This window comes from Equus caballus, chromosome 4 (assembly GCF_041296265.1).
Source record: "Equus caballus isolate H_3958 breed thoroughbred chromosome 4, TB-T2T, whole genome shotgun sequence".
NCBI classification, from domain to species: Eukaryota; Metazoa; Chordata; class Mammalia; order Perissodactyla; family Equidae; genus Equus; species Equus caballus.
The window spans coordinates 9,089,316-9,103,445 of NC_091687.1; the positions used below are offsets into that span (position 1 = coordinate 9,089,316).

Below are 14,130 nucleotides of genomic sequence, written 5' to 3' on the forward strand. Positions count from 1 at the left end.
ATGGAGACAGCTTCCTTAAACCTCATGAATCGACCATTCTTAGTGTCAAACTTTTCCTCTGTAGTTTCCTCACTTCTCTCATCATTGATAGAACTGAAGAGAGTTAGGAGCTTGATCTGGATTAAGATATGATTTAAGAGAATATTGTGGCTGTTTTGATCTATCTAGACTGCTAAAGTTTTCTCCATATCAGCAATAAGACCGTTTTGCTTTCTTCTCCTGTCTGTGTTCACTGGAGTAGCACTTTTCATTTCCTTCAAGAACTTTTCCTTTACAGTCACAACTTGGCTAAATGGCACAAGAGGCCTATCTTTTGGCTTATCTCAGTTTTCAGTGTGCCTTCCTCACTAGGCTTGTTCATTTCTAGCCTTTAATTTAAAATGAGTGACATGCAGCTCTTTCTTTCGCTTGAAGCCTTAGAGGCCATTGTAGGGTGATTAATTGACCTATTTCAATATTGTTGGATCTCAGGGAACAGGGAGGCCCAAGTAGAGGGAGAGAGATGGGGGAAGTCAGTGGAGCAGTCGGAACACACACATTTATCAATTCACTTCGCTATCTTATATGGGCCTGGTTCATGGTGCCCCAAAACAATTACAATTGTAACATCAGAGATCACTGATCACAGATCACCATAACAAATATACTAATAATGAAAAGACTTGAAATATTGTGAGAATTTATAAAATGTGACAAAAGAGAAATGAAGTGGGCAAATGCTCTTGGAAAAAATGGTGCTGATACACTAGCTCGCCTCAGAGTTGCAACACACCTTCGATTTTTATAAAATGCAATATCTGTGAAGTGCAATAAAGCAGAGTGCAATAAAATAAGCTATGTCTGTGCTTGTGGATTTGATTTCAAGTCTTCTCAAATAGATTTTGGAAATAGTTAAAATAAATGACAAATAGTTTGTGCATTATAGCTTATTTCTTTTTCTGCCCCAGTAGTTAAAAGTTTAGTAAGGGCTAACTCAAATGTGACATAAGAGTTGGGAGAACAATGTTTGCAAATCCTAGTTGTGTGATATAAACACAAAACACGCAGAATTCAAACAGACTGAAAGTGCTAGAAGACATGGTGAGGCCCTCTTTCCCCAAATAATCCATTGGTAACCTTATGTTTCAGTCCTTGTGCAACCTCTCATATTAAAAGATACCTTTCTAATGCTCTGCTGTGATAAAAAGTACTGCTTGGATAAGATCTCCTCCTGAAATGAGCTCAATTAATGCTAGTTTTGGAGCTAACACTGGTGAAAGAAAATAAAGAAGTTGAACATGGATTTGGTAAATATTGCTTGGGAATAAAATATCAAATAAATTAAATATCTAAACTTCATTACAAACATTTCAATAGAGAAGTACCACATGAACGTAACATCTCAACCTTTTAGGGGCTCACAATTGTCCTAACTAGTTAACTCCCTGCTAATGTTCTCCTTGCTACATCAGGCAGCGAACAACGCCCAAGGACCTGGTTGGAGTTAGAGTATTTACCCACTAGACTAAAAGTTTGTGGAATGTTGAGACTTTTTCTAGCTTTATCTTCTTCCCTCATTTATCCTCAGTAACCAGCACCGAAATTGTCTTCAGTGAGTGTTTGCTGACAGAATGAGTGAGCACATGAAGATGTAAAACCATATAGACCATTTCACTGACTTTGGAGATGAAACGGCTTATTGAGTTTGCAAATTCCCTTAAAATGGCCATCTTTGGGCAATTAATCAAGAGTTGTGATAGTATAAACTTTGACTGATCTCTGCCCACCTCTAAGAACCTAGAATAACATGAAGTGAGATTTCTTGATGTTTTATAGTCATTTAAATTAAGAATTAATGTTTTGCACTGCTGTTAGGGATGGGATGAAAACTAATAAGAGGTTTTACCGGTTATTGTGAGAAAGGAGCACTATGTTATATCTCAAAATATAGAGACAAGGTAATTAATAAAAGTGTCTCTCACTTAAAAATTGGTCTACAAGAAAAGTGTCTTGAGTCAATAACTTATAACAATGGCTTGCAGATATGGTCCAAAAAAATCTGAATTGCTAGCTTGTCTATCATTTTTTTTTATGCGTGTGTATTCTAAAAGTAGAATTTCAATCTGTTTACAAGCAGGGACACGAACAAACCATTTACGGAGTAGTTATGTTTTCCTTTACAGTGACCAGTAGCTGCAAACTTGCTGTTCATATGCTGAGGTCAAGTATGAGGCAGTCAGATAAGGGTGATTCTAACGTGTTTTTTCCCAAAAAGCATCTATCAGTTGTTCATTACTAGGGGAAAAATAGAAAAAAAGTTACTTACCAGAGGGAGTTACTACGAGCTTAGTCCCTTTTCCAAATTTCTTGATCCAGCTTGAGCTATCACACTGCTTACAGCTTCTACAAAAACTCAGCCTCCTCCTAAGTTTCATGATGTAACTGGCAGTTAAAAAACTGTGTACCGGCAATGTGATCTTCTGAGTTCCTTTGGAAGTCTTTGAATATAGGTTTTGTGGCATCACATATTTCATAAGTGTTCCTCAGATGAATTGACCAAAATGTCTGTTTTCCACCAAGAGACTAATCATTGAAAATAATTGATAGAAAATGGAAAGAATAAGAGCAGAAAAACAAGAGATCAGGCCCAGCTGATCATACAACTACTTTTACAAATTACTAGGAAAAGCATTCAGAGAATTAAGATTTTTTTTAAATTTCCAGGTGCTATTGTGTTGAAACTGCTCAGAGATTATATCAAAGGAAAGGCCCTTTTGTTCTAAAAAACACCAGGTCTGCTTTGTTAGCAATTTGGGGATGTATTTCTGAAAGGAAGAAAGCGTTCAGTAATCAAAATGGAAATATGTCAATAAGAATATACTTGAGAAACATGAAGAAATTTCTTTATTTTTATTAAAGTCACTTTTACCATTTGACAATGATTCCTTACCAAGCAAGGCCAAAGGAGAAAATGAATTCTGTGATGACATTACTTTCCCTGGAATAAAAGAAGAAATTCATTGAATTATATCTCCTATGAAATAATACATTCTTTATTTGAACCCAAATTTGAAATGACGTCAAGCATATTTTCTGATCACGTGATGTGAAACTAGAAATCAACTAGAGAAAAAAGCTGGAAAAGTTACATATATGCTACTGAATAACTATTGGATCAATTAAGAAATTAAAAAATATCTAAATTCGAGTGCAAGTGAAACACAACATACCAAAATCTACGGGATGCAGCAAGTGTGGCACTAAGAGCAATGTCTATAGCAATGCAGCCCTAGCTCTAAACACAAGAAAAATCTCAAATAAATCCCTTAACATCACACCTAAAGGAACTAGAAAAAGAAGAACAAATGAAGCCCAAAATCAGTAGAAGGGAGGATATGATAAAAATCTGACTGGAATTTAATAAAATAGAGACTAAAAAGAAAATGGAAAAGATTGATGAAACTAAGAGCTGATTCTTTGAAAAGATAAACAAAACTGATAAAACTTTGCTAGGCTTTAAGAAAAAAAGAGAGGTCTCAAATAAATAAAATCAAAAATGAAAAAGGAGACATTACATCAGATATCACAGAACTACAAAGGATTATAAGAGAATAATTTGAAAACACATTTGCAAACAAATTGAATAGACTAGAAGAGATGGATAAATTCCCAGAATCATACAACCTCCCCAAACTGAATTAAGATGAAACAACAAATCTGACTAGACCAATCACTTGCAAGGAAATTGATACCATTATAAAAAACCTTGGAAAATATAAAATTCCAGGATGAGATGACTTCTCTGGTGAATTCTACCAAACATTCAAAGAAGACTTACTACCCATCCTTCTTAAACTTTTCCAAAGTACTGAAGAGAAGAGGATATTTCCTAACTCAGTCTACAAGTTCAACATAGCTCTGACACCAAAAACAGACAAGGAAGACACAAAAAAAGAAAATTACAGGCCAATACTGTTGATGAACATAGATGCAAAAATTCTCAACAGAATTTTAGCAAGTTGAATACAGCAATATATGAAAAGTATCATGCATCATGATCAAGTGGAATTTCTTGCAGTTTTGCAAGTAGGATTCAACATCCATAAATCAATCAGTGTATTACACTTCATTAAAAAATGAAGAGGAAAATTACATGATCATTTCAATAGATACAGAGAAAGCATTTGACAAGATTCAGCATCCATTTGTGATAAAAACTCTCAATTATGTGGGTATAGAAAGAAAATACCTCAACATAGTAAAGACTATATAAGTCAAACCCACAGCTAACATCATAGTCGTTGGTGAAAAACTGAAAGCTATTCCCCAGGAACGGGAGGAAAACAAGGATGCACACTTTTGTCACTCTTATTCAACATAGTGTTAGAAATCCTAGTGAGAGCAATTAGGCAAGAAAAGGAAATAAATGGTATCCAAATTGGAAAGGAAGAAGTAAAACTGTCACTATTTCTGGATGGCATCATTTTATGTATAGAAAAGCCTAAAGAATCCACCAGAAAACTGTTAGAAATAATGAATGAAGCTAGTAAAGTTGTAGGGTACAAAATCAACATATAAAAATCAATTTCGTTTCTATACATGAAAACAAACTAGCAGACAGAAAAATCAAGAATACAATTCCATTTACAAATGCAACAAAAAGATGAGAATACGTAGGAATAAATTTAACCAAGGAGGTGAAAGACCTGTACACTGAAAACTAAAAGACAATGTTGAAAGAAATTCAAGAAGGCACAAAGAAATGGAAAGATATTCTGTGCTCATGTATTGCAAGAATTAACATGCTTAAAATGTCCATACTACCTAAAGCAATCTAGATATTCAAGGCAATCCCAATCAGAATCCCAAGGACATTTTTAAGAGAAATAGAGCAAAGAATCCTAAAACTTATATGGAGCAAGAAAAGACCCCAATATAGGGAAAACAATCTCGAGAAAAAAGAACAAGGCTGGAGGTATCACACTCCTGAATTCAAAATATGCTACAAAACTATAATAATCAAAACAGTATGGTACTGGCAGAAAAACAGACACACAGATCAACAGAATAGAATTGAAAGCACAGAAATAAAACCACGTATCGATGGACAGCTAATCCTCAACAAACAAGCCAGGAACATACAATGGAGAAAGGAAATTCTCTTCAGTAAATTGTTAGGGAAACTGAACAACCACATGCAGAGGAATGAAAGTAGGTCATTATCTTACACCATATGGAAAAATCAACTCAAAATGGATTAAAGACTTAAACATAAGACCTGAAAACACAAAACTCCTAGAAGAAAACATAGGCAGTACACTCTTTGGCATCAGTCTTAGCAGTATCTTTTTGATTACCGTGTCTCCCCAGGCAAGGGAAAAGAAGAAAAAATAAACAAGTGGGACTACATCAAACCAGGGGGCTGGAGGGCCAGAGGGCAGGATCAGGTCCTCCTGTTCTAGTGCTGTATCCTCAGAAATGGCAAGATAGGACATTGTGAAGGGTCAGCTGAAAAATGCATCTTAAATGAAGCTTTGAGAAATAGAGGCAGCCTTGACTTCCAACTTTAAGGAACTTTCTTTTTCAGTTATTATTAGTTATGCTAATTATCCTAATTAGTTATGCAAATTAACCCTGATGGCCAAGAAGAGAAAGCAGTTGGAAAGGGGTTTTGGCCTGGGGAGTGAAGTGTGGGTCCTTCAGCACCGAGTACCAGACCCAGTTCCTGAGCTCCTCTTCTATAGCATAAACTGAAAGTCCGACCTGCTCAGCTGTAACCAAGATTCAAGGCTCAAGTGTCTGTACATGTAGGCGGGCTTTTGGGTTGTGCTTAGTTGGTGAAGTGTTGGCCAAATATAAAGCGATCGAATACTTTGTTAATAGAATATTCCAGGGCTGTCATTTGCATCCTCTGTAGATCTCTTGCCCAGCCATAGTAAAGTGTTAAGTGGAAAAGAAAGTGACAATTTTGGAGACATCTGCATAGCAAAAAAAACAGGTGGAAAGAGTCTCAATATAGACGGTGAGCATTTGGACGGTGAAAAATTGGGTTAATTGTTCTCTATTTTTCTGTATTTTCTAGATTTTCACCATTAAGAAGACATTACTTTGAGGGAGAAAATCCACAAACATCTATTGTTTTATGAAAATAAATTTTATTTTGTGTTGTCACCATTGAATACAATGTTTCTCTCAATTCTAATTACAGCCATTTTTGTTCAATTACTGCTCAGATTAGAGTCTCAATAACAGTTGACAATAACTAGCCATAGATTTTAATGAAGTCTAACCTAAACCTCCAGCCATAGACCCTTTTCACTGTGTCCAATTACAAAAATAATACAATTTAGTAATGAGACTGATGTCTCCACTCAAGGGAACACAATCCATGGACAGGCGAGAATAGCGCCTCACAAACAGTGGAGCCCCCGTCCCAGGGATTGTGGGCAAGAGGAGCTCTATGGAGGCTTAGAAGCAGCAATGCAGAAACAGGCAGGATTAGCCAGGAGGGCAGGGACTGCCTTATAGGGCCAGCAGGTCAGTCAGGGAACAAGGAGTCAGCATTTGCATAAGGTGATTTGCAGGGGTTGCATATCTGACCTTATTTAGAACAGGGAAATCATCACAGATTCCTGGCAGGTGGGGACTGGCTGGCTGGATAGACTGCGTTTCTGAACAAGCGGAACATTTACAGACAAGAAGACAAGAAGAAGACATTGAGTATGATTTGCCTTAGGGATGTGTCTTAAGTCAGGAAATAGGAAGATTTTAGAATGAAATGTGTTATTGCCCTTGGTTATGGCGGTGCTGTGATTTACAAGGTGGGGGGCATAAGACAATACACTGATGTGTGGGAAGAAAGTGTTAGAACTACTATTTATATATGTTTTTATCACCTATGTTTAAATTATTTATTTTTGTGTGGTTTGTAAAGTACATAGTGCATTTCTACAATGGTTAATGTAACTTATTACTTTATAAATAAATAAATGAGCATATATTGGGGTTATTCATGCATAAAATAAAACCAAGAAAATTTTGAAAAAAAAATAAAGCAAGAAAACTTGCTTACCAAAAAAGGAAGAATGATAGTAAAGCTTACTACATAGAACAGTGTGCTCCTGGTACAAGAACAGACAAAATAGAAATTTGGTCCCATTCGTAAAGGTGAAGTTGTGCACACACAGTGCCTCCACCTCCAGCTGTTTCCTCAGAGACACTGTCACGTGTAAGTGGACACATGCAGTGAAAGGAAGACAGAGAGAGCAGGAAGGGCTGTGTGAGCCTCTGGAAACAGTTATCACTGGGGTGCCGATGAAAAACAGTGGGGGTAATGACAGATTAATCAATAATTTGGGGGAGAAATTGGATCTCCACATTCAGATTCCTACCTTACCCTCACACACAAAAATTCAATTCAAAGCAAATCAAAGAAATAAATGTGTAGAACAAAGCTTAACACTACTGGAAAAATATAAATGAGAATACCTTTATGCTTCAATGCAAGGATTAAGCTCTCTGAAAGCTGCAAAATATTAAATACATGGCCCCTTGTACAGTAGAGCAAGTTAAAGCTGGTTCATGCAGTGGACAATTCTTCTTGCCTGAGGTCACAGCAGTGAGAAGGAACTGGAGTTTCCACTTGCGGTTCTGGTGGAATTGCCATGGAGAAATGTGATGCCCTGTTAGAGCAGCAGCATCCAGGGTGCCATAAGAGAGGAGGCGTTTATGCCTTGGCAGCTCTGTTCACTCCCCATTGGAGAACCACACCACCTGTCTCTCAGTTCCCCACGCTGTGGCTCAGTTCATATAGAATAGCTAGAACAAATTACGACTAGCATATACAGTCATGTACTGTGATTTTGGGGCGCATAAAAAAATAGAGGAAGTGTGGCAACATATGTTAGCTCAGGCTGAATCTTTTCCTGCAAAAGAAGAAAATGAGGAAAAGAAGAGAGGAGGGGTCTGTGTGTTTTGAGGAGGTGCACATGCACCTTTCTAGAATGCTGTCTAGTGTCAGGCTGGAAACCAGCCCACTTCAGAGAGAGACAGGGCACCCTATCTGTTACTGATAGAACAGGAGTTCTTAAAAATCAATCTGAATAAGGAACATTGAAAAATACACCATTTCAGCCTTCATCCTAAAATTCTAATTTATTGTGTTCAGTGTTACCCAGGACTTGACTTTTATTCAAACCTACCAGCTGCTTCTGATGCAGCTGGTCCATGGACCACAGTTTGAGAAACACTGTTCTAGGAGCTTAAACTCTAAACTAGAGTCAAGCGAAGAGTTCTGGCACAAAGAAGGAGGATTCAATACACAAAAGACCATACACGTGTGAATCCAGCATTTCTCTGCTTCAGTGTTAATTTTATATCCTTAATCCTGGCCCAATACGGCAGGAACAACACTTTCTTACATGACTTTTCAATTCAAATATCTACTATTAATTGTCGGATTGCTCATCCAAAGTGTCCCTTAATTTTCTTAATGAGAAAAAATAATCTCACAAGACTATTCTAGTTTAGGACTTGGCCATGTCAATGTTGGGGGAGGGGTGAAAGGAGCTTTGGCTTTACTTGTTTAAGACAGAACAGTTCTGGCTGTGACTCCACTTCAAAACAAGGTGTGAGCACAATGCAACGGTTGGCATCTCTACAACAATCACTTTATTGCTACACTTTCACTGTCTCAAGAGTGCCATGGTTGGTTACGGTGAGGGAAAAATCAGTTTGCCAAGAGATAAATCGGATACCAGCTTGAGGTCTTCATGAAGTACAAAGTCTTCATTCCATCATTTCTCATTCTCCTGAGTAAGGTAGGAGCTCCTTTCCCAGCCATTTTCTCTGGGGAATGATTGGATAAATAATTCGGTACCATTAACTTTCCTATATTGCTCTCATGAATAACTCCACGAACACCTCAACTCTAGATGAACTTGTCTGTCCCAGGAAGCAGATTGAGTGGACTCCACCAGCTCCTAGGAGAGCTGAAAGAACATGCTGTCTGCCAGATTGCTTGCCTAAGGCCTGGAGATGAGAGAGCTACCTTTATGAATGTGCTGTGGCTCATTAGGGAAGGAGGGGGGAAAGTGGGATATAAGGGTGTGGGTTGAGCAGAGGGTCTCTCTTTTTTCAGAGCACAGTGAACTCAGGGCAGGAAGGGAGGCAGGTGCTGGTCTATCCTGTGTGACAAGAAAGCTGCTGGCAGCCACAAGCAAAATTTTCAGTGCAGAATAAGGGAGGTCTGAATCATTGTGCTTCTCCCAGACAGCACAGTAATACACACCAGAATCCCTTTCTTCCAGATTTCGGATTTCAATTTTACGGTTCTTCCCTGTGCCTTCATAGGTACGATATTTCTGTGAACTGATTCCTGGTTCCATCACAAATTTGGCGCTGTGGTAATGGTAGTACAAAAGTCGTTGTGGGGCCATCCCCTCCACGTATCGGTACCAGTGGACATAGGTGATGCTTTGTTTAAAATCACAGGTGATTACAACAGAGGACCCAGCCTGTTTGGTGACTGACATCTGTGTCCCTTCCAAGTTGGAAGATACTTGAGTGGCTGCAATGTGAACAACAAAAAGTAATGAGGAAGAGCTAATGCAATCCCTTAGTTTGGCCTCCCGTTGCCAAAAATAAAGAAAAATCCCAGGAAGATCCAGGCAGCACACTTACCAGGAGCCAGGAAAGCTAGAAGGAGGGTGAGAGCCTGCAGCATGGCTTCCTCCTCGGGCCTTAGAAGGAAAGGGACAGACGACAGGACCGGCAGACACCCTCTCACACTCCAGTCCTGCTCCAAAGACGGGAACCCCAGGACACAAGGATGAAGTCAGAGCCGGGCTCTGCACAGCTGTCACAGGCAGCAGGCAGTGAGGGGCTCTCCTAGAAGACCACCCAGCTGATGACCCAGAGTGGGTGGGGCTGGGGGAGGCCTGGGGAGGAACCCTGCCTCTCTGCTCAGCCCATTTCCTGAGAGCCTCCTGGGGCAGGCTGAGAGCAGGCCCTCTGCAGAAGAGGAGGAGCCAGGAGCCCTGAGAGCCCAGAGCAGAGGGAGGGACAGCCTGAGCCGATGGAGGGGGCAGGAGAGCCATGGATGCAGCTCCATGTTCCCTGGTGCAGGGAGCGGTCCTGAGTCAGGGGACTTCCCTGCAGCTCAGGGTTCAGTGTTCACACTGCTTCCATGGGCTTGTCCTGTGATGCAGCTTCTGTATTCTGGCCCTGAACCACCTTCCTTTCACATCTGTCAGTAAACTGTGAGGAACCCACAGCAAAGCTGACAAGCACTGAATCCGCTTTAGTAAAAGAAATTGGGGTCCGTTTTGTTGTTCTACATTTGACTCTCCTGAAAGTCAAATGCATGTGTGTGGGTATATGTCTCTGTGTGTGTGCGTTTGTGTGTGTCTGTCAAGGCAATTTGTTAGGTCATTTCTGTTCATCCTCAAGTAAAAAGGCCACCTCACATAGCGTTACCAGATTTAGTGAAGAAAAAAAAAGGGTGGTAGGTCATATTTGGGACACACGTAAGCTAAAAAATTGCTTGTTGTTTATCTCCAGTTCAGATTTCCTTAGTCATCCTTCGTTTAATTAGTACCCCTTCCCTCAGGAAGTGTCACCGTATCTGCAATTAACTTGCGTTCTTAGATGGGTAGAGAGTTGATTAAACAAGGATAGTGAAATCATGGGACTATTGAAGTGGTGAGTACACATATTTTCACCCCCTAGTTTTATAATGTCTTTGGATGCATGGTTACACTATTCATAGTAGAATGAAGAAAAATGCCCCCTCCATCATTGTTCTGGCCTCTCTCTCAGGTGGTTCATTTCTGCCGTCCTGACAGACAGCTGGGAAAGGAGGAAGGGACGGGACTCGGGCTGCTCTTCCTTCTGCCTTGGGGACCACACGTGCTGGGACATGAGGTGTCGCAGCAGCAGCTCTGCAAGAGAACATTCCAGGTCACTATGCAGGAAGCAGCTCAGTGCCACAGAGTCCCAGCACATGCCTGCTGGACAGAATTGTGGTTTAAAGCTAAGAAAGGAGAAAATGCCATCACACTAGAGTGGAAAGAAAATTATTTAAAAAGTAGTAAAAGAAAAATACTCCACAGAATGTAAAAATGACTGTAAAGCTACAGAAATGAAAAGAGGGCACTATCGACACCAGAATATATTCATGGTACATAATGGTGGGGGTGGGGGAGAGAGAGAAAGAAAGAAAGAGAAAGAGAAGATAAAGAAAAATATCTTAAATTACATCCTCTGGATCTAGTTTTGTTTGTAGTAATTATAATTTTGTTTATATCTATATTTTTAAAATTTATGTTGATACTGTTAGAAATTTTTTCTAAAAATTGCTTACTTTTTTAGCTATACGCTGAGAAAACTAGAGAGCAATAATCATCCAGCAGTAATGAGCTCTCCCAGCATCTGTACTGTGGTATCGAATACCATTTCTCACTAAAAGACTCAGTTGAGAAATGGCTGAATGCAGGACTGGGAACGAGATGGACAAGGTCCATTACATCTCATCTCTTCTGAAAGCAAAGAAGCCATGAGAGATGACTAAGGTCATGTCACAGGACACAGAAGCCAACTTGCAGAGTCTCTCACTGGCCGCAGAGAGGACAATGTGAGCATCAAAAGATCAACACCCATTCAAGCATGTTAAAGACATAATATATAAAAAGGCATGGAATTCTCTTAATCCTTTAAACTAACCCAATTCCACTCCATTCCTCTTACTCTTCTAAGTTGTTATTGTCACATCTTGTTCCATCTTTTGTTGTGAGTTTCTGGTCAAAATGACAATATTCTATTTATTTTTGGTGTTGTCCTTCCCTTTATCTTTAACATTATAATTAAGTGTTTGCTAAACTGTTCTGAAGGAGGGTTGCAATTTTCTGATTTTGTCTATCTATTTATCTCCTTGCTCATGGTTTTGTAACTCCTTTCTTTTTTTTTTTTCTGATATGAGGACCTTCTGAGGACATCTTGTAGGAGGGTATTGTGGTCTTAGCTTTTGTTTATCTGGGAAAGCTTTTATTTCTCCATCACATCTGAAGGTTATTTTTGCTGTATAGAGTATTCTTCACTGAAAGTTTTTTTCTTTCAGAATTTTGTATATGTATATCATTCCACTCTCTCTTATCCTGCAAGCTTTCTACTGAGAAATCTGCTGAAAGCCTGATAGGAGTTTCTTTGTAAGTTATTTTCTTCTTCCTTGCTGCTCTTAATATTTTTTCCTTGTCATTGACTCTTGCCAAGTTTACTACTATATACCTTTGAGAAGGTCTTTTTATATTGATACAGTTTGGAGATCTCTTGGCTTCTGTCACGTGTATTTCCAGTGCCTTGCACAGGTTTGGGAAGTTCTCAGCTATTATTCCTTTTAATAAGCTTTCTGCTCCATTGTCCTATTCTCCCTAGGAAATACCTATAATCCTTATGTTGCTTGTCCTAGTTGAGTCAGATATTTTTGGAGAATTTCTTCATTGCTTTTTAGCCTTACTTCTCTCTCCACCTCCATCTAAAGCATTTCTATATTTCTGTCCTCAAGATTGCCTCCATAATATCAGTCCTATTGTTCAAAGAGTTCAGATTTTTCTTTATCTCGCCCATTGATGTTTTTCATCTCCAACACTTGTGATGGGTTCTTCTTCATACTTTCAATCTCTTTCATGAAGAGTTCACTCTGGTCATAAAATTTGTTCCTGGTTTCATTGAATAGTGTATCTGTATTTTCTTTTAACTTATTGAGTTTTTTTTATGATTGCTACTTTGAATTCTCTGTCAATTAGATTATAAATTCTAGGGTCTTCAGGAATGATTTCTGGGTACTTATCCTTTTCCTCCTGGTCTGGAGGTTTAAAATATTTTTACATACTGCTTGATGGTATGGATTTGTATCTCTGCATAGAGATAGTATTTGGTCACAGTTTCCCCCTGCTGCCACTTGGGGGAGGGGGTAGGAGCTGTGTAGTCTGAGCCCAGCAGGCTCCCCATCAGCTGTGCCTATTCAAGTTGGAGCCACTCCTTGGGATCACAGCAGTCCTGTGGTACTGCCAAACAAACCAGAAAACAATTACACAGGGGCTGTGGTCTGCTGCCGCTTGCTCCCACAGTCCTTTCCAGATGAGCTCCTCCCTTCAGAGGGCAGCAGGGAGCTTGTTTACCTGTACTCACAGCTCCGCTGTGGTCTGTTTCCAGGTTGTAGCAGCTGTTGTACTGTGTGGGTGAGGCCTCCCCAGTAAGTCTGAGTCAGAGTCACTCCCTGGCACTGCTGTGGGTCTGTGGACTCCCCCACCTGTCGAGAGAGTGATCATACAGGTGTTCAGGGCTGCTGCTGCCTGCTCCCATCATCCTGCTGACTCTCATCCCCTGCTCTGGGACCACAGTGGTACTGTGGTCATTTGAGACACCTGGGAGCTTGTTTGCCCAGCCACAGATATGCTGCTCTCTGCTCCAAGATCTGCTCCTAGGTTGCACCAATTGGACAATCTAGAAGAAATGTATGAATCATTAGACTCTTACAACCTCCCAAAATGGAATCAAGAAGAAATAGAGACTCTGAATAGACCAATCAAAAGTAAAGGGATTAAAACGGTAAACAAAAACCTCCACAAAATTAAAGTCCAGGACCAGTTGGCTTCTTGGGAGAATTCTACCAAACATTCAAAGATAATTTATTACCTCTTCTTCTCAAACTATTCCAAAAAATTGAGGAAGATGGAAATATTCCTAATACATTCTACGAGGCCAACAGTACCATGATCCCATAACCAGACAAAAACAACACAAAGAAGGAAAATCACGTCAATATCGCTGATGAACATAGATACAAAAATCCCTAACAAAATATTGGCAACCTAAATATAGCAATACATTAAAAAGATCATACACCATGATCAAGTGGGATTCATAACAGGGACACCAGGATTGTTCAGCATACACAAATCAGTCAATGTGATACACTGTATTAACAAAAGGAGGACCAAAAACCACGTGATAGTTCCATAGTTGCAGAGACAGCATTTGACAAGATCTAATGTCTGTTCATGCTAAAAACACTCAATAAAATGGGTATAGAAGGAAAATACCTCAACATAATAAAGTCCATATATGACAAACCCACTGCCAACATCATATTCA

The 14,130-nt window shown here is 39.5% G+C and overlaps 1 gene segment (V, D, J or C); it reads right to left on the reverse strand.

The window, feature by feature from the left end:
* LOC100061555 (T-cell receptor gamma chain C region C10.5-like) overlaps window positions 1-14,130 on the reverse strand; it is a 79,980-nt gene that overhangs the window by 9,348 nt on the left and 56,502 nt on the right. Inside the window, 1 exon segment of the C gene segment in view lies at window positions 2,306-2,369. Coding sequence covers window positions 2,306-2,369 — 64 coding nt within the window.